This window comes from Oncorhynchus tshawytscha, linkage group LG26 (genome assembly GCF_018296145.1).
Source record: "Oncorhynchus tshawytscha isolate Ot180627B linkage group LG26, Otsh_v2.0, whole genome shotgun sequence".
Taxonomy (NCBI): domain Eukaryota; kingdom Metazoa; phylum Chordata; class Actinopteri; order Salmoniformes; family Salmonidae; genus Oncorhynchus; species Oncorhynchus tshawytscha.
The window spans coordinates 21,237,509-21,261,938 of record NC_056454.1 but is presented as its reverse complement, the minus strand read 5'-3'; the positions used below and the strand labels follow the sequence as shown (position 1 = coordinate 21,261,938).

Below are 24,430 nucleotides of genomic sequence, written 5' to 3'. Positions count from 1 at the left end.
GTTCCTAAGTGATAACCAATCGATCACACAACCCAGGTTGCACACAAAGTGAGTACATGTTGATCTGATGGTTTCTCTAACTAATCCACACAAAAGCTTCGACAAACTGTGTTTGGACTCAGGAGATTGACCCTTGTACAACGGATGGGTCTAACCCTGAATGCTGATTGGCTTGAATGCGGTTTTAACCAATATCTATTCCACAAGTTACCACCCGCTAAATCTATGACGTTAAAATGCCTATTTATTCTGTTTCATCTGACTGCGCAATCCACTGTCTCATCAGCCCAGCCAGGCACTATATAAACTTGATCTCCACTATAAAAGGCATCTAGACATTATCTCACATTTCTTTTAGACTAAAATTGAGTTTTCAACTGCAGAGATTTGTATAAACCTTGCAGTCTATCTCTCCGGCATTTGCAACATTGTTTCAATATTCAAATCTGATCTCCTGCTGTCCCATAGTAACAAACGTGTCGGGAGTCAGGACGAAAAAGATAGGCATTTCAGCATTTCTCAGCCAGTCAAAATCATGAATCAGCTTTATGGATATACAAAGAAATATCAATAGAATAGTGCAGCTAGTCTGCAGTCTTTCCAGCTTCAGTTTGAAGTGATTGTGTTAGCTGTGTTGTTGGCTAGCTCCTCTGAACAACGATGTCCTGACGAGGACACATTTTCTTTGCCAGGCGAAATCGCACATCATTAGCTCACTGTTATGGATGTGTCCAAATAACCAGAAAACAACTTTAAAAAATGCAGCTACTATGCTGTTATTCTGGCTGCACGTGTCGTGGAAATATTGGGCCAATAATACTTCTCAGATACCGGAACTTGTGAATTCAAATGGACTTTATTACAAAGTAACAAGCCGAGCTGGTCCATGGGCCAACTAATCTTTCCAGTCTCAGCACTCTCCTTTTATACAATTTTACCCTTAACACAGTCACTCCACTTCATGTAAATGATTAATACAATCTAGCCTTATGCCACCATTATTTTTCAGTCTCACTTCTGAGTTATTTACGCCCAGATGATTGTGGACTACCGGAAAAGGAGGACCAAGCACGCCCCATTCTCATCGACGGGGCTGTAGCGGAGCAGGTTGAGAGCTTCAAGTTCCTTGGTGTCCACATCACCAACAAACTAGAATGGTTCAAACACACCAAGACAGTTGTGAAGAGTGCACGACAAAGCCTATTTCCCCTCAGGAAACTAAAAAGATTTGGCATGGGTCTTCAGATCCTCAAAAGGTTCTACAGCTGCAACATCGAGAGCATCCTGACTGGTTGCATCACTGCCTGGTACGGCAACTGCTCGGCCTCCAACCGCAAGGCACTACAGAGGGTAGTGCGTGCGGCCCAGTACATCACTGGGGCTAAGCTGCCTGCCATCCAGGACCTCTACACCAGGCGGTGTCAGAGGAAGGCACTAAAAATTGTCAAAGACCCCAGCAACCCCAGTCATAGACTGTTCTCTCTACTAAAGCATGGCAAGTGGTACCGGAACGCCAAGTCAAGGACCAAAGGGCTTCTCAACAGTTTTTACCTCCAAGCCATAAGACTCATGAACAGGTAATCAAATGGCTACCCGGACTATTTGCATTGTGTGCTCCCCCCAATCAACTCTCTGTTGAACATATATACATAGTCACTTTAACTATACATTCATTTACATACTACCTCAATTAGCCTGACTAACCGGTGCCCCCGCACATTGGCTACCCGGACTATCTGCATTGTGTCCCGCCACCCGCCACCCAACACCCGCCAACCCCACTTTTACGCTACTGCTACTCTCTGTTTATCATATATGCATAGTCACTTTAACCATACATGTACATACTATCTCAGCCCGACTAACCGGTGCCTGTATATAGTCTCGCTACTATTATAGCCTCACTACTGTTATAGCCTTGCTACTGTACTAAGCCTCGCTACTGTATATGGCCTTGCTACTGTATATAGCCTCGCTACTGTATATAGCCTCGCTACTGTATATGGCCTTGCTACTGTATATAGCCTCGCTACTGTATATAGCCTCACTAATCCTATAGCCTCACTACTCCTATAGCCTCACTATACCTATAGCCTCGCTACTGTATAAAGCCTCGTTAATGTATAAAGCCTCGCTACTGTTATTTTTCACTCCCTTTTTACTGTTGTTTTTATTTCTTTACTTATCTATTGTTCACCTAATACCTTTTTCTTTACTTAAAAATTGTACTGATGGTTAGAGCCTGTAAGTAAGCATTTCACTGTAAGGTCGACACCTGTTGTATTCGGCGCACGTGACGAATAAACTTTGATTTGACATGGATTCTGCTTACATTCTGCTTACACATATCTAACAGTTAACCCTATATTTATTCTGCTTACTACTTCTAAGAAAAAAGTACAGGTACTGGAAAATCCCCAAAGAACTGGAAAATCCCCAAACACGTGCCTGTAAGTTAGCCGTAGTTGGCTAGCTAAGAAGCAAGGGTTAAGAACGTTGCCAGCCAGTATGACCATGGAATATTTAGAACGTTTCTCTGGCAACCGAACAGATAGAACGAACGACCAGCCGCCTTGGGTAGAAACCCTAGATTTGTGTCGTGACTAAATCTTGTGGAAAGATAAACTCAGCAAAAAAGAAACTCAGCAAAAAAAGAACGTCACAGATCTTCGTAAAGGGTTTAAATACTGTTTCCCATGCTTGTTCAATGAACCATAAACAATTAACATGCACCTGTGGAACGGTCGTTAAGACACTAACAGCTTACAGACGGTAGGCAATTAAGGTCACAATAATGAAAACTTAGGACACTAAAGAGGCCTTTCTATTGACTCTGAAAAACACCAAAAGAAAGATGCCCAGGGTCCCTGCTCATCTGCGGGAAAGTGCCTTAGGCATGTCACCAAAGCACCATATACTACCCACCACTGCGACCTGTATGGCCTTGTTGGCTGGCGCTCGCATAATATTCATTGCCAAACCCACTGGCTCCAGGTCATCTATAAGTCTTTGCTAGGTAAAGCCCCGCCTTATCTCAGCTCACTGGTCACCATAGCAGCACCCACCCGTAGCACGTGCTCCAGCAGGAATATTTCACTGGTCATCCCCAAAGTCAATTCCTCCTTTGGTCGTCTTTCCTTACAGTTCTCTGCTGCGAATGACTGGAGTGAATTGCAAATATCACTGAGGCTGGAGACTCATATCTCCTTCACTAACTTTAAGCACCAGCTGTCAGAGCAGCTCACAGATCACTGCACCTGTACATAGCCCATCTGTAAATAGCCCATCCAACTACCTCATCCCCATACTGTCATTTATTATTTTGCTCCTTTGCACCCCAGGATCTCTACTTGCACATTCATCTTCTGCACGTCTATCACTCCAGTGTGTATTGCTAAATTGTAATTATTTCGCCACTATGGCCTATTTATTGCCTTTACCTCCCTTATCTTACCTCATTTGCACACACTGTATAGACTTTTTTCCTATTGTGTTATTGACTGTATGTTTGTTTATTCCCTGTGTAACTGTGTTGTTGTTTGTGTCGCACTGCCTTACTTTATCTTGGCCAGGTCACAGTCACAACTAGCCTACCTGGTTAAATAAAGGAGAAATAAAACATAAAAAAACAAATGCTGCAAGGAGGCATGAGGACTGCAGATGTAGCCAGGGCAATAAATTGCAATGTCCGTACTGTGAGATGCCTAATACAGCGCTACAGGGAGACAGGACGGACAACTGATCGTCCTCGCAGTGGCAGACCACGTGTAACAACACCTGCGCAGGATCGGTATCTCCCAACATCACACCTGCGGGACAGGTACAGGATGGCAACAACAACACCAGGAGCGCACAATCCCTCCATCAGTGCTTCAGACTGTCCGCAATAGGCTGAAAGATGCTGGACTGAGGGCTTGTAGGCCTGTTGTACAGTAGGTCCTCACCAGACATCACTGGCAACAACACCACCTATGGGCACAAACCCACCGTTGCTGGACCAGACAGGATTGGCAAAAAGTGCTCTTCACTGACAAGTCGCAGTTTTGTCTTACCAGGGGTGATGGTCGGATTCACGTTTATCGTCGAAGGAATGAGCGTTACAACGAGGCCTGTACTCTGGAGTGAGATCAATTTGTAGGTGAAGGGTCCATCATGGTCTGGGGCGGTGTGTCACAGCATCATCGGACTAAGCTTGTTGTCATTGCAGTCCATCTCAACGCTGTTTGTTACAGGGAAGACCTCCTCCTCCCTCATGTGGTACCCTTCCTGCAGGCTCATCCTGACATGAAAATTAAAACAGTTGACAGTGAGAGAATATTTATTTATTTTTTTGCTGAGTTTGGTATGAATAAATTAATCCAAATAATGTTTTTAATGGAAAAATGTCAATCATTATTTGAATATTTTGGTAACCTGTTGTATAAAAGTGATAATGCCCTCGAAGCCGGCTTCTCTGGCATTATCACTTAAGTGTAGGCCAATCGTGAATATGGTCTGAACCAACTAGGGCTGCGTAGGAAAGGCCGCCTACTACTTTTGACCAGAGCCCTATGTGAGATGTCAACTAAGATCCTCTGGGTCCAAACAAACCAGGTGTTTGGTCTCCAGTGAATCCATGACATTAACCAATCAATGGAGTGGCAACAATAGACACATATTATGGCCCTAGAGGACTTGAGTCCAGACTTCTTAGACAGCCATGGCCAGAATTTGATGGACGCTAGTCCTGTTTTTAAATATTGTATGGAAACACCTTCTGGATAGTTCAGACAAGATGGGACGACTAGAGGGAAGGAACTAAAGCTGCACATTTAAAGTATTCTATATGTAAATGTGTTGATGGGATAACTCCTCATTCAAGACAGGGATATATGTGTCCTATAGCGAAAACAAACCAGATCCACACACATCATTATCACCACCACAGACTGAACTTACACGATACACTAACTAAATATATATATTTTTTGATTACACAATTAAAAACAGTATAAAAACCACTCAAAGACAAGGCCGCACAACAAACGCACATAGGCTATCAATTCTGCCTGGTTACATCACCTTTATAACAAGGACAGTCGCCCCCCTTTTCATCTCCAAAGCAACAACTTCAATTGAGTCCTATTTTAAGTGTTAAAACATTAATAAAAACATGAAGGCCTTACGAAACAGGCTATCTTGAAGATGTAGAACAGACTGGTAATATATATGGTAAACAAGGACATAATAAGGACAGAGTGGACTTCCTGGAAAGGAAAACAGCTGAAATAGGAGGGGCAAGCGCTAAAAGCATGTGTGCGCATGGCAGGGTGTGTGTTCATTCACACGGCTGTTAATAGGGTCTAATGAGACCTTGAAGTCAGAAAGAGTCATGTAGAGAGGTGCCTTAGAGAAAGTGTGTGCCCTGGTTGCGGAGGGCTCTTTATCTCTCAACACAATAGATGAGGGAGATAATTGTGTTCTGCTCTGTGTTAGAGGAACGCCCTGGGTGATTCCTAATCTTCCTCATAATTACAAGTAATCCTTTATGACGCACGCACGCGCACGCACACGCACACACACACAGGGGTATAATGGAAGCAAAGAAAGCGCTATTAAGATAGTTCATGCTTAACAACAAAAGAGGACACAAGGCATCAGGGAGACTCACAGGATTAAAGGATGAACAGTGATGATTTACTTAGTGAATAATCCCAGCGCTAGTCAAGCGGGTTACAAAACAAAGGAAAAGCCCTCAAGGCGCTGAGGAGACAGTCATGACACCTTGGTCGAAACGTGACCCTTTCACCTGAGCTAAATTCTTACAATATCTACAAATAGCTGGGTAATTACTTAAAGGGGAAATCTGCAGTTGCTAAGCATTGACAAATCAAATCAAATTTATTTATATAGCCCTGCGTACATCAGCTGATATCTCAAAGTTCTGTACAGAAACCCAGCCTAAAACCCCAAACAGCAAGCAATACAGGTGTAGAAGCACGGTGGCAAGGAAAAACTCCCTAGAAAGGCCAAAACCTAGGAAGAAACCTAGAGAGGAACCAGGCTATGTGGGGTGGCCAGTCCTCTTCTGGCTGTGCCGGGTGGAGATTATAACAGAACATGGCCAAGATGTTCAAATGTTCATAAATGACCATCATGGTCGAATAATAATAAGGCAGAACAGTTGAAACTGGAGCAGCAGCACGGCCAGGTGGGCGGTGGACAGCAAGTAGTCATCATTAAGTCAGGTAGTCCTGGGGCATGGTCCTAGGGCTCAGGTCCTCTGAGAGAGAGAAAGAAAGAGAGAAGGAGAGAATTAGAGAACTCACACTTAGATTCACACAGGACACCGAATAGGACAGGAGAAGTACTCCAGATATAACAAACTGACCCTAGCCCCCCGACACAAACTACTGCAGCATAAATACTGGAGGCTGAGACAGGAGGAGTCAGGAGACACTGTGGCCCCATCCAAGGACACCCCCGGACAGGGCCAAACAGGAAGGATATAACCCCACCCACTTTGCCAAAGCACAGCCCCCACACCACTAGAGGGATATCTTCAACCACCAACTTAATGACAAGATTTGTCATTTTGAATTATGTAAAGTGAGTGTGGAAGAGGTGAAAAAAAAATATTGTTTTCTATCAACAATGACAAGACAAGTCTGACAACATGGATGGAAAATTACTGAGGATAATAGCGGACAATATTGCTACTCCTATTTTCCAAATCTTCAATCTAAGCCTACTAGAGACCATGAGCCCTCAGGCCTGGAGGGAAGAAAAAGTCATTTCACTATGCCAAAATAGTAAAGCCCCTTTACTGGCTCAAATAGTCGACCAATCAGCCTGTTGCCAACCCTTAGTAAACTTTTGGAAAAAATTGTGTTTAACCAGATACAATGCTATTTTGCTGTAAAGAAATTGACAGACTTTCAGCACACTTATAGAGAATGATATTCAACAAGCACGGCACTTACACAAATGACTGATGGTTGGCTGAGAGAAATTGATGATAAAAAGGTTTGTGAGGGCTGTTTTGGTAGATTTGAGTGCTGCTTTTGACATTATCAATCATAGTTTGCTGATGGAAAAAAGTATGTGTTATAGCTTTTACACCCCCTGCTATATTGTGGATAAAGAGTTACATGTCTAACAGAACACAGAGGGTGTTCTTTAATGGAAGCCTCTCCAATATAATCCAGGTAGAATCATCAATTCACCAGGGCAGCATTCTAGGCCCCTTACTTTTTTCAGTCTTTACTAATGATATGCCACTGGCCTTGAGTAAAGCCAGTGTGTCTATGTATGTGGATGACTCAACACTATACACGTCAGCTACTACAGAAAGTGAAATGACTGCAACACTTAAGACCCTAGGAAGAGTAGCAGCAAATGGGGATCCTTAATTAATACAAATACATACATTTTTGGACTTATAAATACATGATATGTACCCATTGATTTTTGAAGTACATAACTTATGAGCTTAGTTCAACAGTTATACCTCATCAGTGTCACGGCTGTTGAAAGAACTGGACCAAGGTGCAGCGTGGTAAGCGTACATATTCCCTTTTTATTTGGGTGACGCCGACAAAACAATACAAAACAAACCGTGAAGCTTAAGGCTATGTGCCATCAAACAAAGTTAACTTCCCACAAACACAGGTGGGAAAAAGGGTACCTAAGTATGGTTCCCAATTAGAGACAACAATAGACAGTTGTCCCTTATTGAGAACCATACCCGGCCAAAACCTAGAAATAGAAAATCATAGAAACACAAAACTTAGAATGCCCACCCCAACTCACGCCCTGACCAAACCAAAATAGAGACACAGTATATCACAAAAGTGAGTACACCCCTCACATTTCTGTAAATAATACTGCCCCGTGGCCCAGTGTCCGAAGGGAGGGGATCATGCTCTGCTTCAGTATGTCACAGTACATGTTGGCATTCATGGTTCCCTCAATGAACTGTATCGCCCCAGTGCCGGCAGCACTCATGTGGCCCTAGACCATGACACTCCCACCACCATGCTTGACTGTAGGCAAGACACACTTGTCTTTGTACTCCTCACCTGGTTGCCGCCACACACGCTTGACACCATCTGAACCAAATACGTTTATCTTAGTCTCAACAGACCACAGGACATGGTTCCATGTCCTTAGTCTGCTTGTCTTCAGCAAACTGTTTGCGGGCTTTCTTGTGCATCATCTTTAGAAGAGGTTTCCTTCTGGGACGACAGCCATGCAGACCAATTTGATGCGGTGTATGGTCTGAGCACTGACAGGCTTTGTACTCCTCACCTGGTTGCCGCCTGCAGGCTCATCCTGACATGACCCTCCAGCATGACAATGCCACCAGCCATACTGCTCGTTCTGTGGGTGATTTCCTGCAAGACAGGAATGTCAGTGTTCTGCCATGGCCAGCGAAGAGCCAACATCTCAATCCCATTGAGCACGTCTGGGACCTGTTGGATCGGAGGGTGAGGGCTAGGGCCATTCGCCCCAGAAATGTCCGGGAACTTGCAGGTGCCTTGGAGGAAGAGTGGAGTAACATCTCACAGCAAGAACTGGCACATCTGGTGCAGTCCATGACGAGGAGATGCACTGCAGTACTTAATGCAGCTGGTGGCCACACCAGATACTGACTGTTACTTTTGATTTTGACCCCCCTTTGTTCAGGGACACATTATTCCATTTCTGTTAGTCACATGTCTATGGAACTTGTTCAGTTTATGTCTCACTTGTTGAATCTTGTTATGTTCATCCAAATATTTACACATGTTAAGTTTGCTGAAAATAAACGCAGTTGACAGTGAGAGAACGTTTCTTTTTTTGCTGAGTTTAGTTGCTCCTGCTGTCTTTATAGTATAGTTCCTGTATTTGATTGATAAGCACTATTTTTAGTTCCTCTGTGCCTGTCGTCTGTGTGATTGCTGATGGCGGTCTCTACCCTGTGTATTTGCAGTGTACAAAGCCAGGCGAAATGTGCAGAACAATTCCTTTCGACACAACTAGAGGGAGGAGAATAGGAACACAGAGTACCAAGAAAAAACACAGAGTACCAAGAAAAAACACAGAGTACCAAGAAAAAACACAGAGTACCAAGAAAAAACACAGAGTACCAAAACAGATGGAAAAATTGTCTCAACTGATGGAGGTGCCTGTCATGCTGTGGCCTAAAAGCCTTCCTTTCCCAGTGACTCTAAATACCATACTTGTCTGTCAGGGTCAACTCTGCCCTGGGTTTCACCATCACAGCACAAGGCAGAGAGAGAGATACGTTTTTTCTCTAGGGGGAGGAGAGAACATTTCATTCTCTCAGAGAGATAGAAAGAGAGGAGTGGATGGGGTCATGACATGGATGAAAATACTTTCGATTCACTTCTGTTAAAGTTTGTTTTGTTCCACAGCTTTTAGAACCTGTAGTCTGAAGTGGTGCAGTGTGTACACACACAGGCAAAACCCTGTCATGGTGGTAACAGCGATAAGGTCTGAGGTAACTACAGAGTTTTAATACCAGCCCACACAGATCGAAAACACACGCCCCCACCCCAATCTACCGGTGCTCACATCTGAGGAACGAAAATGAAGGGGCAACATTGAGAGAATATTCATAGAGAACTACAACGATAAAAGAACAATAAGAGCACAATCTGTCATTTATCACAATGCACAGCGTCTGGCAGTGATGGGGAATGAGTGAAGGCTTCTTGGCTTTTTTATTGGCGGTCTATTTACCTCGCTGTTTGTTCGCCTGATTGCCTCTATATGCAGAGTAATGATTGTGAGGCCAGACAGTAAAAGTATGTGAAAACACCACACAGACAGACAACAGGCTGTATATACAGACAGGAAATAAAGAGGTGGGCAGGAAAGAGACAGGGGGAGGAATAGAATGGAATGGAAGTAGGGAGAGTTTAGGAGAGGGGATGAGGGACAGAGTGGAAAAGATGATTCCAGATCTGACAAAGAGGAAAGGAGGTCAGAGTGAGCAGAGAAAGAAAGTAAAAAATATAAAATGTTGTGTTTTTCAAGAGAGTAGATGAGAGGAGAGAAGAGAAGGGAAGAGGAGAGAAGAGAAGGGAAGAGGAGAGTAGAGAAGGGAAGAGGAGAGGAAAGAAGGGAAGAGGAGAGAAGAGAAGGGAAGAGGAGAGAAGAGAAGGGAAGAGGAGAGTAGAGAAGGGAAGAGGAGAGGAAAGAAGGGAAGAGAGGAAAGAAGAGGCGAGAAGGGAAGAGTAGAGTAGAGTAGAGTAGAGTAGAGTAGAGTAGAGTAGAGTAGAGTAGAGTAGAGTAGTAAAGAGGAGAGAAGAGAAGTGAAGAGGAGAGAGGCTCAGCTGGGTGTGATGTGGACTGATGGTAAGACAATCTGACAGGCCAGAGGGGGGTCTGGATAGCAGCATGTCTGTCACCATGTGATTTCATTCAGCTTATTGAAGGCTGGATATCAGTGGCGATGTGTGTGTGTGCGTCTGTGTGAGTGTATGAGAGGCCTGTAGACATGAATAGCATATGGATAGTGATACAGATTGCTTATAAACCACCCACAGCATGTATAATGTGATGGTAGGATATGAGGGACGAGAGAGGAGAGAAAAAAAGAGGGGGGAGGTGGTGAGAAAGGAGGGATAGTTTCAGGGTTTATGTGCATATTTATTCAAGCATGTAAAACAAGGAGATGAAAAACAACACCAGGCAATTGAAAGCATTACTAGTTGACGGGTATAGAGAAAAAAAACATTATTAAGGACATTCTGTAAATAAATAAAATACATCCAATAAATTAACTCTGATTAATTAGCACGCAAACCCCTTACAGATACTCTCTGATTATATTACACATCACATACAATAAATGTTTAACATAAATAATGTTTGTATCATGTTTTGTGCTGCTACCATGTTGTGTTGCTAGCATGTTATTGTCACGTTGTGTTGCTACCATGGTGTGTTGTCATGTGTTGCTGCCTTGCTATGTTGTTGTCTAGGTCTCTCTTTATGTAGTGTTGTGTTGTCTCTCTTGTAGATCATGTATTTTCAGGTAGAGATACCCACAGGACTATCACTCTGTAGAACTGACATCTGTAGCCATGAAATGCATTGAAAGGCTGGTCATGGCTCACATCAACACCATCATCCTAGACAGCCTTGGGCCCACTCCAATTCGCCAACAGATCCACAGATGACGTGTCCCATCTGGACAAAAGGAACATCTAGGTCAGCGTTCAACACCATAGTGCCCTCCAAGATCATCACTAAGCTCAGGACCCTGGGACTGAACACCTCCCTCTGCAACTAGATCTTGGACTTCCTACCTGGCTGGCTCCAGATGCTGAGGGTAGGCAACAACACATCCGCCATGCTGACCCTCAACACAGGAGCCCCTCAGCAAACATGTGCTCCTCAGTAAAGGGCACATGACAGCCAGCTTGGAGTTTGCCAAAAGACGACTAAAGGACAATGAGAAAAGACAATGAGAAAGAAGATTCTCTTTTTGATAAAACCAAGGTCTGAGTGCCAAGCATCACATCTGGAGGAAACCAGGCACTGCTCATCACCTGATCAATACCATCCCTACGGTGAAGCATGGTGGTGGCAGCATCATGCCGTGGGCATGTTTTTCAGCGTCAGGGACTGGGAGACTAGTCAGGATCGATGGAAAGATGAATAGATCAAAGTACAGAGAGATCATTGATGAAAACCTGCTCCAGAGTGCTCAGGACCTTAGATTGGGGAAAAAAATTCACCTTGCAACAGGACAACAACCCTGAGCACACAGCCAAGACAACGCAGGAATGGCTTCGGGACAAGTCTCTGAATGTCCTTAGGTGACCCAGCCAGAGCCAGGACTGGAACCCGATCGAACATCTCTGGAGAGACCTGAAAATAGCTGTGCAGCAACGCGCCCCATCCAACCTGACAGAGCTTGAGAGGATCTGCAGGGAGAACGGGAGAAACTGCCTAAATACAGGTGTTCCAAGCTTGCAGCGTCATACCCAAGAAGACTGTAAGCTGTAATCGCTGCCAAAGGCACTTCAACTAAATACTGTGTAAAGCGTCTGAATAATTATGTAAAATGTGATCCTTTTTTTATTATACATTTGCAAAAATGTCTAAAAAACAGTTTTTGCTTTGTCATTATGGGGTATTGTGAGTAGATTGATGAGGGGGAAAATGTGTTTTAATGAATTTTAGAATAAGGCTGTAAAGTAACAAAATGTGGAAAAAGTGGTCTGAATACTTGTATAAAGCCAATGTTATCGTTGCTCATTGTGTATTTATTCCTCGTGTTATTCAATTTTTCTCTCTGCATTTTGGGAAGGTTTGTAAGTAAGCATTTCACTGTTTGTCTACACCTGTTGTTCACGAAATATGTGACAAATAAAATGTGATTTGATTCAAAGCAACTGCTCTCTATCCCTCCTGACTGCACAGCTTCTGTTTTTCTGTGAGAGCAAAATTGTAAGAATTCTATAAATATGCACTAGCATGCATAAAAAGTATTTTCAGGCAACAGAAATTATGAACAGAAAAACAAAGATTTTTTTATGTTAGACGTGACTCTAAACCTATAATGTTAGCCAGCTAACTAGCTAGGTAGAGTGGCTAGCTAGCTGATCTGTTACATGTACGTGCTAATGTATCATCACGCAGGATACGTTGTGTCGAGCCTGGTGGAATGCTAATGCACTTCAACCAATAAAAATGTGTGGTGAGCCAGGCCGACCTGTGCCACGGTGAGCGGTACTTGAAACGGTAGGGGTCCAACCAATAAAAAAAACACACCGCTCCAATTGAATGTCTGGTCTCCTATTGAATGTCTGGTAACCACCACCTAATCTAACCAGTAGAGACCACCCGGGCGACCTCCCAGAGACATGCGTCTTGCCAATCATCCTCTACTATGTGGTATGGAGGTAGAGAAACATGCCTCCCCCTCCTCTTCCCAACCTATACTCAACTTGTTTTAAATGTCAACGCATTTCAATGAAAGGGGGTCGGTTGACAGATGCAATTTGCGATATTAAAATTCCACCTACCTCCATGATGGACAGCTGCCTAATGAGAGACGGGCTCTTTCTTTGAATTTTCCAGAGTTAGCGATGAGATGGATGGCGGGACGAGATAAAAAATACCACCAGCCGGACTTGAAAGGCAAGAACAAACAATGGAATGAGATTGCCAAAAGCTGGTGTCAGCCAGGAGGGAGAGAAAGGGGAATATTCATCTATTAATCTAAAAGAAGGTGTGCAAATAGCAGAGTAAGAATGAGGGTCCATCTGTCCATCCATCACACCGTAAATAGCACATGTGGATCAAATTGAGGAAATAGTAGATGTATGTGTCAGGTCACCCAGACAACGGAGCACAGTCAGTATTACATCTAACACACAACCACATCTCTTTTACACACCCTTTCACTTACACACACACAAACCTTGTGTGATTGGGTTCATGAGGGTTGGTGGTGTGAGAGACTTTTCATCTCCACAGTGTTGTTCTCCTGGCCTCAGTGATCTGCCTCTGTGACCTGTTTGGTTTAGTCCACTCACTCTGCCCTCAGATCGACTTATCCTCTCTGGATTACACTTTCTCGCTCTTTCTCCCTTCTTCCCTACTTCCTCCAGCTGATTCGGCCTGTTTACGGTGTTAGAGTTAGCTTCCATTCATGGAGGTAGGGCTGACTGAGCTAACACTAAAAGAACTGTTGAGACACAGAGATTTGACAAACAGAGAGGGAGGAGGAAGAGGACGGGGAATATGAAGAGGGAGAGAGGAAGGAGGAATAGGAAGACAAAGAAATAGAAGAGAGAAGTAGCCCTCGGAGAGGATGGTAGAGGAGGATGGGTCCATTACAGCCCTTTCATCCTAGAATATAGTTATATTTTTTCCCTTTTTCGATTTGTCCAGCTCTTCAGATAGCTCTGCAGGGACATCCCCAACTCAAATCATACACAGTGACGCAAACTCATCTGAATGTCACTCAAAAATGTGGATGGTGAAGTCATGCAAGGAGAGAATTTTGTCTGCGGAAAAGCAAAACTTTAAAAGCACAAGGAAATAACATAAAATGATTGCCTCCTATAGGTCTGTCAGGCTCAATGTATAGTACAATACACTTCCATCACAATTCATCAAATGCATTTACAAAATAACTATACATTTCATAGCCTGGGTGGTTTACTGCACACTTTATGCCACAAGAAATCATGGGAAAGCCGTCCAGCACTCACACACACAAAAACCTGGATAGGGGCAGGCAGGATGTGTGCGTCGACAGAGGTGTTACACATTTAATATATTCTCCTCTGTGCGGTAGCTGGTAAAGGAACTACAGTAATACCAGCCACAGGCTAACACATGAATGAGAATGGAGTATAGACTGGGGATACCATTCTATAAACAAAACATGTTTAAATAAGGAGAGAGAGCTTTTAATTAAGCAGATAGAGGGAGACAGATAGAAAGATAGAGAGTCACAGCAATATCTTTTCTATGATCTCTTATACACTATTTCAGGCCCGACAGTTGGAACTTTGGCTTTCCTGGATATACCCCCTACATTGTGATCACTGCATCCAATGGGTACGGATACAGCTTTAGAACAAAGTTATACGGTATTAGTACAAATGTGATTGATACATGTGGATGATCTTGTTCCTGTAGTGTTTGTAAACACTCTGGTAGGTTGATTAATAACCTGAACCAGATTACAGGCACTGGTTACACGAAGAAGCTTCCTCTTGAGCGGACAGCTTGATGAAAACCACTTAATATTCAGGTCCCCAAGAAAGTAGACCTCTCTGTTTTCATCACATACACTATCACTAAACATACACTAAGCATTTCACACATATTATGTAGATACTGACTGTTAGCACTTGGTGGCCTATAGCAACACCCCAAAAGAAAAGGCTTTAGATGTGCCAAGTGAACCATTGCCCCCCACCTCCACCCCCCTTCCCTCTGGAAGGCTGCTGCTACTCTGTTGTTATTTTCGCTTAGTCACTTAAATAACTCTACCTACATGTACATATTACCTCAATTATCTCGACACCGGTGCCCCCTGTATATAGCCCCACTATTGTTATTTACTGCTGCTCTATAATTATTTGTTATTCTTATCTCTTACTTTTTTGGTGGGTATTTTCTTAAAACTGCATTGTTGGTTAAGGGCGTGTAGGTAAGCATTTCACTGTGACAAATACAATTTGATGCATACGAAAACACGATAACATTCGCACTACACACATACATACACATGGATTTTGTATTGTAGATACAGTACCAGTCAAAAGTTTGGACATGCCTACTCATTCCAGGGAGACTGCGTGAATCAGGCCTTCATGGTCGAATTGCTGCAAAGAAACCACTACTAAAGGACACCAACAAGAAGAAGAGACTTGCTTGGGCCAAGAAACACGAGCACTGGACATTAGACTGGTGGAAATCTGTCCTTGGGTCTGAGTCCAAATTTGAGATTGTGTAGTTCCCACCGTGAAGCATGGAGGTGAAGGTGTGATGGTGCTTTGCTTGTGACACTGTCAGTGATTTATTTAGAATTCAAGGCACACTTAACCAGCATGGCTACCACAGCATTCTGCAGCAATACACCTTCCCATTTAGTTTGCGCTTAGTGGGACTATCATTTGTTTTTCCAAAAGGACAATGACCCAACACACCTCTGGGCTGTGTAAGGGTTATTTGACCGAGAACAAGGGTGATGAGGGCTGCCTCAGATGACCTGGCCTCCACAATCAACCGACCTCAACCCAACTGACATGGGTTGGGATGAGTTGGACCACAGAGTGAAGAAAAAGCAGCCAACAAGTGCTCAGCATATGTGGGAACTCCTTCAAGACTGTTGGAAAAGTATTCCATGCTGGTTGAGAGAATGCCAAGCGTGTGCAAAGCTCGGAGTCTGGGAGGGAGGGAGGGAGGGAGGGAGGGAGGGAGGGAGGGAGGGAGGGAGGGAGGGAGGGAGGGAGGGAGGGAGGGAGGGAGGGAGGGAGGGAGGGACGGACGGACGGACGGACGGACGGGACGGACGGACGGACGGACGGACGGACGGACGGGACGGACGGACGGACGGACGGACGGACGGACGGACGGACGGACGGACGGACGGACGGACGGACGGACGGACAGACAGACAGACAGACAGACAGACAGACAGACAGACAGACAGACAGACAGACAGACAGACAGACAGACAGACAGACAGACAGACAGACAGACAGACAGACAGACACACAGACACACAGACACACAGACACACAGACACACAGACACACAGACAGACAGACAGACAGACAGACAGACAGACAGACAGGGGTAAGTCACCAAGAATATAGCCATCTGTTCTGTATAATGCTAATTCCACTGAAACAGAATCCACTCATATGCATTACACAGGCAATGAGTAGTCGTTGTTCAGGATGTAAAATTAAATCATTCTTGCAACCGTCTGAAATGTACTCCACATAAACAGTAAACTAAATAATGTACATCGACTAAAGGCCATGCTTAGAGAAAATAGTAATTTTGTGAGAAGCGGCACACACATACACAGTTAAGTGAGAAGGGTTTACCAAGAAAAACTTAGTGTGTGTGTAGCTCAATACTGTGTGGTGTACACAGCTAACCTTTTTCACTACAAGTAAACAAACTAAAGCACACACTCAGACCAACTAAAGCACACACTCAGACCAACTAAAACACACACTCAGACCAACTAAAACACACACTCAGACCAACTAAAGCACACACTCAGACCAACTAAAACACACACTCAGACCAACTAAAACACACACTCAGACCAACTAAAACACACACTCAGACCAACTAAAACACCACTCGGGGGAGAAAATGAATGGGAGTTTGTGGGAGCGTTACAGTAAATTAGGTCAGTCTTACTGATGTGCTTTTGTGTCAAACTGTAGCCCAAATCTAAGCGATGAGGGACAGAGAGAGACACTATGCTCAGGTCCCTCAGGAGACTCTCCCTCTCACACACACACACAGAGAGAGAGAGAGAGAGAGACACACATACACACTTAAAAGCATATTGAAAGCAATACAGTAATTGGTTCCTCAGTGCACTGTTATCTTTATCCAGAGACATGGCGAGTGGAGCTGTGCATAGTTACAAAGAAATACCATGCAAGCAAAAACCACACAGCTTCAACATTCCCGGGTACAGTCACTAAAAGTTACTGTTATTACTGTGGCTAAAGTTACTGTACGGAAGGACAACAAAACAAAGTTAATTTGCATAAGAAAGTGACATGTTGACAAACTTTAACTGGGTCTTAAGGGGAATCACAGTCACCATAACTCCGTGACTAAAATTAGCATTGCTGTTAACATTACAGTACGTTTTTATCAAAGCTCCTTGACGTGATTTACACTTATATCAGTACATTCGTAACAACCTAAGAATGATGAAATTTCTACTCGATCAAATAAGCTTCACCTATCAAAATAGCAGTTCACTTTTATCCGAACCAAATTTGACACACTCATTGCACCCCATACAAAAACTCCTCACTTGGTCTGCTATTTTTGCGAGGACAGATTTTGGATGGAGTCGACCTTCTTGCTTCACCTCTTTCTCTCTGGCATAGCGTACTGTAGCCTAGAGATCAATAAGGGGCCAGGCGGAAGGCTCTGGCAATAAGTGGTCAACTCTCTAGGCTACACTGTCTATTGCATCTTAGCCGCTCTGTCACTGCTCATCCATGTATTTTATACTTATATATTCTTATCTCATTCCTTTACTAGATTGTGTGTAATGGATTATATTACCTGTTAGATACTGCTGCACTGTTGGATCTAGAAGCATAAGCATTTCGCATACACTCGCAATAACATCTGCTAACCATGTGCATGTGACCAATAAAATTGGATGTGATTTGATTTTTTAAATATATATATATGTACAATGTAGATGTATGCCCCAGGAAGACCATCACCCACCCCTCGCCACTGCTGCTAAAAAAATCATTGGGGAACCACCGTCAGGTGGACAGAGAGGGAGAGGAGGGGGAAATAGTGAGAGAGTGCATCGGAGGGTTGACAAAATCAATAATTTCCTTTGTGTATGTGTGTATGTATGCTCATGCATGCGTACAGTTGAAGTCGGAAGTTTACATACACCTTAGCCAAATACATTTAAACTCAGTTTTTCACTATTCCTAACATTTAAAGTAAAAATTCCCTGTTTTAGGTCAGTTAGGATCACCACATTCATTTTAAGAATGTAAAATGTCAGAATAATAGCAGAGAGAATGATTTATTTCAGCTTTTATTTCTTTCATCACATTCCCAGTGGGTCAGACACTTACTCTATTAGTATTTGGTAGCATTGCCTTAATTTTGGCCCATTCCTCCTGACAGAGCTGGTGTAACTGAGTCAGGTTTGTAGGCCTCCTTGCTCACACATGCTTTTTTAGTTCTGCCCACACATTTTATATAGGATTGAGGTCAGGGCTTTGTGATAGCCAATCCAACACCTTGACGTTGTTGTCCTTAAGCCATTTTGCCACAACTTTGGAAGTTTGCTTGGTGTCATTGTCCATTTGGAAGACCCATTTGCGACCAAGCTTTAACTGATGTCTAGAGATGTTGCTTCAGTATATCCACATAATTTTCTTTTCCTCATAATGCCATCTATTTTGGGAAGTGCACCAGTCCCTCCTGCACCCCCACAACATGATGCTGCCACCCCCATGCTTCACGGTTGGGATGGTGTTCTTCGGCTTGCAAGCCTCCCCCTTTTCTGGCCAAACATAACGATGGTCATTATGGCCAAACAGTTCTGTTTTTGTTTCATCAGACCAGGGGCCATTTCTCCTAAAAGAACAATCTTTGTCCCCATGTGCAGTTGCAAACCGTAGTCTGGCTTTTTTATGGCGGTTTTGGAGCAGCAGCTTCTTCCTTGCTTATCAGCCATTCAGGTTATGTTGATATAGGACTCATTTGACTGTGGATATAGATACTTTTGTACCTGTTTCCTCCAGCATCTTCACAAGGTCCTTTGCTGTTGTTCTGGGATTGATTTGCATTTTTCGCAACAAAGTACGTTCATCTCTATGAGAGAGAACGCGTCTCCTTCCTGAGCGGTATGATGGCTGCGTGGTCCCATGGTGTTTATACTTGCGTACTACAGTTTGTACAGATGAACGTGGTACCTTCAGCCATTTGGAAATTGGATGAACCAGACTTGTGGAGGTCTACAATGTTTTTTTCTGAGGTCTTGGCTGATTTCTTTTGATTGTCCCATGATGTCAAGCAAAGAGGCACTGAGTTTGAAGGTAGGCCTTGAAATTCATCCACAGGTACACCTCCAATTGACTCAAATTATGTAAATTAGCCTATCAGAAGCATCTAAAGCCATGACATAATTTTCTGGTATTTTCCAAGCTGTTAGGCACAGTCAACTTAGTGTATGTAAACTTCTGACCCACTGGAATTGTGATACAGTGAATTATAAGTGAAATACTGTAAACAATTGCACAAAGTAGATGTCCTAACCGACTTTCCAAAACTATAGTTTGTTAACAAGACATTTGTGGAGTGGTTGAAAAATGAGTTGTAATGACTCTAACCTAAGTGTATGTAAACTTCTGACTTCAACTGTACATGTGTATGTATTCCAGGTTTTTGTGGAGATAGCCAGGTAGCCTGGAGACACGTTTACCCTGCTGACCTTGCTCTGGCTCTGGCCAGGATTGGACAGGGCTGATATAGCAGGCAGCAGGCGCAGCACAGCCCAGACACAGCACAGCCCAGACACATTATCTTACCTCCCCAGAGACATCTCTCTGACCTGTGGCTTGAACTAAACTTGCCACAACAACAATAGATGCTGCCTCACCACTTAACTGTAGACAGAACACCAGTACGTGTCAGGGAGAGAAAGATTATGTGCCTCCGTTGGGTTGTAATAGTGTGAAATATGGTGTTACACTGCTCTGGCCATGTCTGATAAAGCCCTGTGAAATATGGTGTTACACTGCTCTGGCCATGTCTAGTAAAGCCCTGTGAAATATGGCGTTACACTGCTCTGGCCATGTCTAGTAAAGCCCTGTGAAATATGGTGTTACACTGCTCTGGCCATGTCTAGTAAAGCCCTGTGAAATTTGTGAAATGGACCTGGCAGTCACTCTACATGCTGGGTAAACCGTGTATGTGTCTGTGTCTTACCTCCATACACCTCAGACGTAGAAGCCAGCAGTAGACGGGCTCCCACGCGCTTCGCCAACCCTGGGGACACATAAGACAAAGGCAATAAGACCCAGAGCCAAAAAACCTGGAGAGAGGCAGAATAGATCAATCAAACCCAGAGCCTGTCCTGGGGAGAGTCACAGACTAGATCAATCAAAGCTAGAGTGGAGCCTGGGGACAGAGTCAGGCCGGAGTAATCAAACCAGTCATCACATCTGTGGAGAGGCAGACAAGATCAATTCAACTCAGAGTGGATACTGTGGTGGGACAAAGCAGAGAGCAGTGGGACTGGAACCAGATACACTTTCTCATACCCTTACACACAGTGTCCCAGATCTGTATGTGCCAACTCCTCAAACTATACAAGTTGGCGAAAGCACAGCCGAGCACAGACCGAGCTGGCACCGGGCTTTCACTTGGAAAGAAAGACTTCAAAGTCTGTGGAGAGAGGAACCTAGGCATATGTACAGTGCATTCAGAAAGTATTCAGACCACTTGACTTTGTCCACATTATTTTACTTTATAGCATTATTCTAAAACGGATGAAATGTAAAAAATTCCATATCAATTTACACACACAATACCCCATAATGACAAAGCGAAAACAGGTTTTTAGATTTTTTTCTCTCTCAAATGTTTGATAAAAAAAACAACTAAAATATCACAAGTATTCAGACCCTTTATTCAATACTTTGTTGAAGCACCTTTGGCAGCGATTACAGCCTGAAGTTTTCTTGAGTATGATGCTACAAGCTTGGCACACCTGTATTTGGGGAGTTTCTCCCATTCTTCTCTGCAAAGGCAAGCCTAAATCAGTTCAGAAGTAAAATGTGGCTTAACAAGTCATCTAATAAGTTATATGGACTCACTCTGTGTAAAATAATAAGGGTTGACATGATTTTTGAATGACTACCCCTTCCTCTGTCCCCAATACACACAACATATAGTATGTAAGGTCGCTCAGTCAAGTATTGAATTAAGCACAGATTCAACTACAAAGACGAGGGAGATTTTCAAAACTCTCAAAGAAGGGCAGTGATTGGTAGATGAGTAATAATAACAAAACAGACATTGAATATATCAACAACACAATAATGACCTAAATGACAAAGTAAAAAATACTAATAAAAACCATACGGAAAACATGCATATATATGCAACATGGTATTAAAGTAATATTGCAACAAAAGAAACATGGCAAAGAAATACACATTTTGTTCTAAATGCAAAGCCTTATGTTTGGAGCAAATCCAACAGCACATCACTGAGTAACTGCCTACTTATTTTCAAGCATGGTGGAGGCAGCATCATGGAACAGTATGGGTAGGCATGACATTGGAAAAGACTGGGGAGTTTTTCAGGATGAAAAGAGAAGGGATGGAGCTAAGCTCAGGCAAAATCATTGAGGAAAACCTGCTTCAGTCTCCTTTACACCAGACACTGGGAGAGGAATTCACCTTTCAGCAGGGCATTAACCTACAACACAAAGCCAAATCTACACTGGAGTTGCAAAGTTAGCGGCCAAGTTACAGTTTAAGTTTTACTTAAATTTGCTTCAAAATCTATGGCAAGACTTGAAAATTGCTGTCTAGCCATGATCCCCAACACCTTGACAGAGCTTGACGAATTTTGAAAAGAATAATGGCCAAATATTGCACAAAACAGTTGAGACTTTCCCAAGAAGACTCACAGCTATAATCTTCATGATGACAGAAGTGAGTGCTACGCTGCCAAAGATGTCAAAGATGTTTCTAACATGTATTGACTCAGGGGTGAATACTTATCTACTTCAGGTATATTAGTGTTATATCTTTCATTCATTTTTAAAAATATATATTACTTATCTTCCACCTAGACATTACAGTATTTTGTGTAGATGATTGACAAAAAATGAGAAATCTATCTACTCAAAAGTGCCCCTTCTTTACGTGACTGTCTGTCTGTACACATTGACAAGCTGACAGTTGTACCTGCGGGGCCCATGCTGGTAGTCTAGTCTTCAATGATCTTGCTATCAGAGTGAATAGAATGCAACCTTATCAGTCAGTTTAAAATGTCACACTTACGCCTTGAAAGAGCAAACCGGCACATGTTGGGTTGAGAAGGAATGTGAGGAGAATGTTGGGTCATTGAGTCAATCAGACGCCATTGCCGTGGGTGACGGTATGACCCCCCTCTCTGTTGACCCCCACATGACACCTGGGTTCTCCTTCTCCGTGGCCGAAGTAAGATATTTGAGCATGTTAACCCTCGCAAGGCTGCCGGCCCAGACAGCATCCCTAGCCACGTCCTCAGAGCATGCGCAGACCAGCTGGCTGGAGTGTTTACAGATATATTCAATCTCCCCCTATCCCAGTCTGTTGTCCCCACATGCTTCAAGATGTCCACCATTGTACCCAAGAAAGCAAAGATAACAGAACTAAATTACTATTTCCCCGTAGCACTCACCTCTGTCATCATGAAGTGCTTTGAGAGATGAATCAAGGATCATAAATCCCCTCTACCTTACCAGACAACCTATGCCCACTTGTTTAGCACCCCAATAGATCCACAGACGATGCAATCACCATCGCACTGTACACTGCCCTATCCCATGTGGACAAGAGGAATACCTATGTAAGAATGCTGTTCATTGACAATAACTCAGCATTCAACATGATAGTACTCTCCAAGCTCATCATTAAGTTCGAGGCCCTGGGTCTGAACCCACCCTGTGCAACTGGGTCCTGGACTTCCTGACGGGCCACCGCCAGGTGGTGAAGGTAAGCAACAGCACCTCCACTTCGCTGATCCTCAACACTGGGGCCCCACAAGGATGCGTGCTCAGCCCCTCCTGTACTCCGTGTTCACCCATGACTGCGTGGCCACACACGCCTCCAACTCAAATCATCAATTTTGCAGGCGACACAACAGTAATAGGCCTGATTACCAACAATGATGAGACAGCCTACAGGGAGGAGGTGAGGGCCCTGTGAGTGTGGTGCCAGGAAAATAACCTCTCACCCAATGTCAACAAATCAAAGAAATGGATCGTAGACAGGAAACAGCAGAGGGAGCACCCCCTTATCCACACCGACGGGACCGCAGTGGAAAGCTTCAAGTTCCTCTGCATACACATCACTGACAAACTGAAATGGTCCACCCACACAGACCGTGTGGTAAAGAAGGCGCAACAGGGCCTCTTCAATCTCAGGAGGTTGACGAAATTTGGCTTGGCACCTAAAACCCTCACAAACTTTTACAGATGCACAATTGAGAGCATTCTGTCGAGCTGTATCACTGACTGGTACGGCAACTGCACCGCCCACAACGGCAGGGCTCTCCAGAGGGTGGTGCGGTCTGCCCAACGCATCACCGGGGGCAAACTACCTGCATTCAAAGACACCTTCAGCACCCGATGTCACAGGAAGGCCAAAAAGATAATCAAGGACAGCAACCACCCGAGCCACTGCCTGTTCACCCCGCTATTATCCAGAAGGCGAGGTCAGTACAGGTGCATCAAAACTGGGACCGAGAGACTGAAAAATAGCTGCCCTATATACATAGACTTGAAATCACTGGCCACTTTAATAATTGGAACACTAGTCACATTAAAAATGTTTACATATTTTGCATTACTCATCTCATGTATATACTATATTCTATTCTACTGTATCTTAGTCTATGCCGTTCTGACATTGCTCATCCAAATATTTATATATTCTTCCTATACTTTAGATTGTGTGTATTGTTAGAGATAACTGCACTGTTGGCGCTAGAAACACAAGCTTTTAGCTACACCCGCAATAACATCTGCTAAACACGTGTATGTAACAAATAAAATTTGATTTGATCTGATGACCTCTGTGGAAGGGGTCACCAACCCTTGTCCTGTAAGCTAACTGGTGGCCTTGAGCTGATCTCATGTCTCTACTCTGCTGTGTGATGGGAGAATGTGAGCTCAATTCAACCACTAGCACACAGGCAAACAGAGGAGGAAGATCGTCTGCTCTTTGTGGAGGAGGGTGCCTAATAGAGAGGGAGGAAGAAATGTGGAGGAAGCAAGATGGAGAGGGAAAATACAGGGACCAGGCCTGTTATATGTACATTTTCTAACCCCTTTTTTCATAATCCGTGACAACCAACTGTCAGAGATACCTGCCTCGTTGCCCAGTCCATTAATTATAGCAATTATCAGCCAATCACATTTGCCTGTCAGACGCTGGCTGGCTGGCTG

The 24,430-nt window shown here is 43.7% G+C and overlaps 1 protein-coding gene across 1 annotated transcript in view; it reads right to left on the bottom strand.

Annotated features, from left to right (window-relative positions):
* Positions 1–6,204: 6,204 nt before the first annotated feature.
* The window catches only part of LOC112225354 (UDP-glucuronic acid decarboxylase 1), a 44,284-nt gene continuing 26,058 nt past the window's right edge, over positions 6,205–24,430 (bottom strand). Inside the window, exons 4-5 of the mRNA XM_024389264.2 lie at positions 20,194–20,253; positions 6,205–6,262 (exon numbers count right to left, since the gene is read on the bottom strand). Coding sequence (XP_024245032.1) covers positions 20,205–20,253 — 49 coding nt within the window. The 3' untranslated portion in view covers positions 6,205–6,262; positions 20,194–20,204. The remainder of the gene's footprint in view (positions 6,263–20,193; positions 20,254–24,430) is intronic.